The sequence below is a fragment of the Pygoscelis adeliae genome, unplaced genomic scaffold (assembly GCF_000699105.1).
Source record: "Pygoscelis adeliae isolate BGI_AS28 unplaced genomic scaffold, ASM69910v1 Scaffold1, whole genome shotgun sequence".
In the NCBI taxonomy this organism is placed as follows: domain Eukaryota; kingdom Metazoa; phylum Chordata; class Aves; order Sphenisciformes; family Spheniscidae; genus Pygoscelis; species Pygoscelis adeliae.
In genome coordinates this window covers 3904522-3910066 of record NW_008824051.1, presented here as the reverse complement: position 1 = coordinate 3910066, position 5545 = coordinate 3904522, and the positions used below count along the sequence as shown (strand labels likewise).

General features: G+C 49.6%; 1 protein-coding gene across 1 annotated transcript in view; it reads right to left on the bottom strand.

Moving 5' to 3' along the window:
- Positions 1 to 30: 30 nt before the first annotated feature.
- The window catches only part of ITPKB (inositol-trisphosphate 3-kinase B), a 69239-nt gene continuing 63724 nt past the window's right edge, over positions 31 to 5545 (bottom strand). The window contains 2 exon segments of the mRNA XM_009333639.1: positions 31 to 2480; positions 5195 to 5266. Of these exon segments, the coding sequence (XP_009331914.1) occupies positions 2265 to 2480; positions 5195 to 5266 (288 nt within the window). The 3' untranslated portion in view covers positions 31 to 2264.

The following is a 5545-nucleotide window of genomic DNA, read 5'->3' as shown; positions in this document are numbered from 1 at the left end:
AGGGCAGACATGGACTATACACCAGGCAAATGCTTCCCATATGCCTTTATTTGCAAAGTTACAGGATTTTTTTACAGGCACTGTGCGTTGGTGTTTCAGACTGGTTTGGATTTTTCTCTGTATTACCAATGACCGAGAGGGGAGGTGGGAGCAGGGAAAATCCCTCACAGCAACCATTCCAGCCTCCAGAAAGGCATAAGACATCTGAGAGGAACAATCTGCTTCTTCTGAAGCCACGAAGCAAGGAATCTGGTTTATAAACAGGCTTAAAAAATAATATACATATATAGGAGCAGTTCGAAGCTAAAGTACAGCGATAACTGGTACATACCTATGCATATCTCTTCACACCCTTTCTCCAAAGCTGGAAAAAGGGCGGTTTAAAAACTAAAAACACAGTTAAAAAAAAAACAAAACAGGGATTCCATGCATTAAGGTTTAGTGTTTTGTGCAATTAAAATGGGATGAAAATAAATATAACTTAAAAAAACCCAACCTTTTCCATGACACTAATGGAACAGAGGCAAGTCTATAAGGCACTTCCACATGGGCTATTCTAGAAAGCCTAGCAAAGAGCTAAAACAGTGCAACCATTTACAATGGCATCAGATGACCTAAAGACATCTGCCTGGTGAGATATGAACTGAGAAAAACCTTAGGAAACTTCAATAGTGGGGAAAGAGGCTGGGGCATGGCTGCAGACAGCTCAATGGCCAACTCCTCCTCCTCATTGCTGCCAGGAGAAGACCTCTCCCACCGAGGATGCTGGACCCACCAAACGATGGCAGAGGGGATCTAGAGCACCGCTCCTAGGGAGCGAGATGAGACAGTGGGTTTGGGGAATGGAGTGGGTGAGGGATTTGCGGCTGTTGATCTCCTGCACCACCTCTAGCGCTGCATTCTCCTGTCCTCAAAGTGAGGGACTCCCTGGCTTGCCCTGCAGCCTCCCCTGCCCGCCGTCCTCTCAATCGCTGACCTTTAGCAAGCAAGCAGCTTAGTTCAAATGTTCCAGGAAGTTAAAAAATAGCCTCCGCCCTAAATAGGGAACTGGGTGTTTTCGCAGGAGCGGGAGCGCAGAGGCCGTATGCGCATCCTGAGCAGGCTGGGAAGCCAGCGCTGAAGAGCAGCGGCAGAATCAGCCAGCTCTGCAGAAAAAAAGGGAAGGCACGGGGATGCCTGACCACGACTCTGCTTCACCGAAGATGACTAACCTGGCCACCTCGAGAGCTGCTTTGCTGCTGTAACTTTTTGCCCACCGCCAATAAAAATTACAGAGACGCTCCAGGCAGGAGGGTTGCCCTGGGCCAGGAGCGGGCATTGGCGGCACTACCCCTACACACGTGCTCGCCTGCTGCCAAAAAAGACTGATCAACCTGGATGGCTACTTTAGGTCTCATAGTAGTCCCTTATAAGCTATTTTTCTCCCCCCTCCCTCCCCCCCCTCCAGCCCTGCCCAAAGTCTTTATTCCCCATGGAAGGCTGGAGACCCCAGCTAAGGAGGCCTGGAAGCAGCTCCTAGCGGGGGAGCTGGGTCTCTAGAGAGGAGCTCGAAGTGTTACCCACCACGGGGCACGTGGGTGGGAAGCACCTGGCCATTGTAAATACCTGTGCCTGAGCACGTGGCCCCGCAGCAGGAGGGGAACCCTCGCCCTCCAGTGCCACCTGAAAATAACAGAGCAACCTCTACGGGATGTCTTGAACACAAAGAAAAACCCAAATCTGCCCTCCTAGCATCTCTTAAGGACTCGGCCCAGCCAGGTCCCTAGGCTGAAAGGTGCTGGCAAAGACAACTAAAGGGCTCCCACCCCAGTATCCTTTGCCATCTCCAGGCCTTGCTCACACACCCTGTCTGCCAGAGGGTCCTGGGCACGGCCACTGAGTGTTTTCGGCTCCTTCCTTCGCCAGCCCTCTTAAAGGCCCTTTTAAAATCAGGCTGTGCAAGAGACAAAAGCACGACAGGCAAAGCATGCGCGTGCCTAAGCAACCCCTCCAGGCTGCTCCCAGCCGGCACGGCCATGTGCTCCTACTGACTCTGCGAAGCCAAGGTTTCAAGTTCAGCTTTTGTTCTGGCAGGTTAGCTCTCTATTTACATGGAGAGGAAAAAAAAACAACAAGACAACCTAAAAAACCACAACAAAAACACATTAAATAGGGAGAGTATAGCTTTCAAATGGGAAGGGCAAGGGCTGGAAAGTGTCTTGTAGTGCAGTTCAGAAGAGTCAGTCAGGGGCAGGTTGGGGGTAGTGGCAGTCGGACACGCGGCTTTAATGCAAGTCTTCGCTCTGGGACAACTCTGTCAAGATCTGAATGAGGTTGTCCAGCCCCCAGAGGTAGCCGTCCTCTCTGTTCCCTTCCACCCAGGGCACGTTGTGCTGGAGAACTTGTCCCTCCGGCAGCGGGGTGGTTTTCCCAAAGTCAATCATCCAGACTTTGGCCTGTTCCTTCTTGTCGTGAATGAAGAGGAGGGAGCTCCCGATTACCTGCGGAGAGGAGAGACCAGTCAGTGGTGCTCCTATTGCTCATTCTCACCCAGCTTTGGGGCTTTCAGACACCTTATCTCAGGCTGCATTTGCAAGAGATGATGCTGAGATTTTGCATGAGCAAAAGCAAGCTCTGTGTGTTGCTGGCTGTGTTTGCACATGCAAATTGGCTATTCAGACAAGCTGATTTACTCATACAAATCCCAGCTCTTGGCAGAAGGAGAGGATCAGAAAACACATGGACATGAAAGATGGAGATGTCATTTTGGAAATTGAGTCAAGGTCCCCGGGGAAGGAATGAGATGAATTGTCTCAGCCTTCAGATGGGGATTTTTTCCAAGTCCGATTCTTTGTGACCGGCTCATGCTATTCACACTCACCAGCCCTGCAGACATCACCACAGGGATGGGTACGCTCCAAGTACCAGTTACCTGCAATGTGCTATCTCCTGCCTGAAACACCTCCTGGCTTTCACAGAGCTCTGGGGATGCAAGTTACAGAGGTGCACGTACATGAATTTCCTTTTCCATGAGTTTACTCAGCTGCATCTGCTTTGAAGGGCTCTTTCATATCCTGATTGGCCTTTGGGAAAATCCTGCAGCAAGTATTGTCCTGGGCACGCCCAGGGAAGCCCATGGTCCATTTGGGGAGGTGAAGCACATCGCCTCTGACAGCAGAAGTCTCAAGGTCTGTTGCAGCAGGACGAGACACCACGAGCTTAATGCTCACCACCCACGGAGCAAAGAGATGCTCAGCAGGTGGGTACCTCCAGCTCAGCCCCCTGGACCATCCTGGCTCGCAGTCCCAGCCAGGCTGCCACCCAGCAGCAGCTCCACTGTGGCTTTCCTGATGCTTGGGGAACACGTATCTGTGCCAGGCCATTCACCATCGTGCTCTTCTGCTGAATTTGCTCCTCCAGTCAGAAGATTTTAGCTGGCAGTACTACAGAAAAGCACCAATGGGTGTGCTTCAGAGCTGTCCCAAATGAAGATTACTTTCCAAATTATGTCCGATGTGCATGAATTGGTGGATTACAAACTTGCTTGCCCTTGTATTACAAATAGGGACCTTGGTGACCAGAGTGCAGTGGCTGTTAGCAGACAGGACGCAGTGTGCTGAGAGCTGGGAGCGCCCCATAAACTGTGCAAATATGTGGAGGAGCGCAGCTCTAGGGGCATCCAGCCGGTGTCAGCCTCCAAAACAGCAGCACCAAATGTTACTGGGGACTCCCATGTCCGTGCTATCAGCAGGGTTTAGTTTGAGGTTTGCCTTTAGACGAGGGTTTTGAAGGGGAAGCATGTGCTGTTTGCAAAAGCTATTATGAATTTACATTTTTGAGGAGACTTCCTCCTCCAGCGCATTGGGAAGACATCCAAGGTCCAGAGATATGTATTATTTCCCAGAAATGCTTATCTCTAGCTCTTCTCCTTCTAAGCTCTTATAGCTGTCTCTTGGCCAGGACAGAGCATTTTAACTTTAAGGAAAAGCCTTTTGCTGACATTCTTCGCTCGCCTGTCCTGGGTTGCCGAATTCTCCTGCAGCTCCTCAGAGGAACCCTGCCCAGCAAGGGCCCCGTGGAGCGACACGCAGAGCTTGGCAGACCTTCTGCTGCGCTTCGTCTCGAAGTGGGACAGAAAGTCAAAGCTGCTGCTTTTTAATTTTTAAGGAGTAGAAACTCCTTTCAAAACCTCCTTAAAAGGCGTTTTGTTTCTGTGTTTTCAAATGAAACCCTGGCACTTGGTTTCAGGGAGCATTTTGTTTCCCATGTTGAACTGACCTGAAACCCTCGGTTTCAACATTCCCCTTCCGATTGCCTTACAGGCGCTGCCAGCAGGAGGCACGGCCCCACCTGCCTCCGGCACCCGGCAAGGCCCTCTATGTGCGGCCAGCGCTGAGGTGGCTCACACGGCTCCAGCTGAGGGACAGTGGGCTCTTGGAGCTGTGGCTTCTGCTCCCTGTGAGTCGAGGGTTCCTATGAGACTCTTTTGCCCATAGACAACATGTGCCAAGGACATGTGCTCTCATGTTTTGTTAAATAGATGCAATGGCAAATACTCTTTGCCAATGCTAAATCAATAAAATAATTTAATTAAATTATGGAGCACTCCAATTCCTGTTGAAATGGCCAAAAAAATGTAGTGCTTCCTCTTTGTTTTCCCACCAGAACTGAATTTTCACTGTTGAAAATGTTGATTTTGTGGACACTCATTTCTGGAGGAAAGTCCTTCCAAGGGAAGAGTCCTTACTGCGGTGCCCCAGCCAGCTCAGCAAAGGTAGTTTTGGGATATCTGCAATTTATGGCTACGTTGAAGCCTTGTTTGATCACATGGAGCAACTGGCAGCCAAATGATACCTGATGCGCATTCAGACAGGCATTTCTCTCCAGAAAACCCCTATACTTTTTACATTAAGGATTCTTCCCAGTCACATAAACTCACAAGCAGTCTGAATTCCTCCTAGATCACTTTTAATCTGTACGAACATTGGTTTTCAGTAGATTTGAGCCCATGTCAGATGCATGAACATCATATCAGTCATCAACTGTATTTCCACATAAGTATTAGATAAACGGGGGCATGAAAATATGGATATAACAATAAATTCAAAATTGTATAGATTTACAGCCTCTGACTTTGACTTCTCTTCTCTCCTTGGACAAGCTGAGATTAAACCATTTGCATTTCCAGGCAGATTTATCTAAACACAAGTATTACCTCATGGCATTTGAAGAACGGGGATGTCTCCAGGGTAGCGCGGATACCCTTCAACCGGTTAAGGTAACTGTTCTGGAATTACAAAAGAAAAAAAAAACAAAACCCAGCGTCAGCGCTGCAGGAAGCCTACATAAAAACTGCTGCATGGGGCAGACAGGAAAGTCACCCCTCCCAGCATCCTCTCCATGACACCATGTTTGCATGGAGAGATGCCGGGTGTGTCCCTCAGCCGCCCTGCGCTCAGTATCCTCCCACAGACCTGTCCCCTGGGAGGGTGTCCCCTCTTTTTTGGGATCCACTTATCCTTTTGGCCTCTATGGCATCCTGTGAACTCCTGTGGCTTCCAAAACT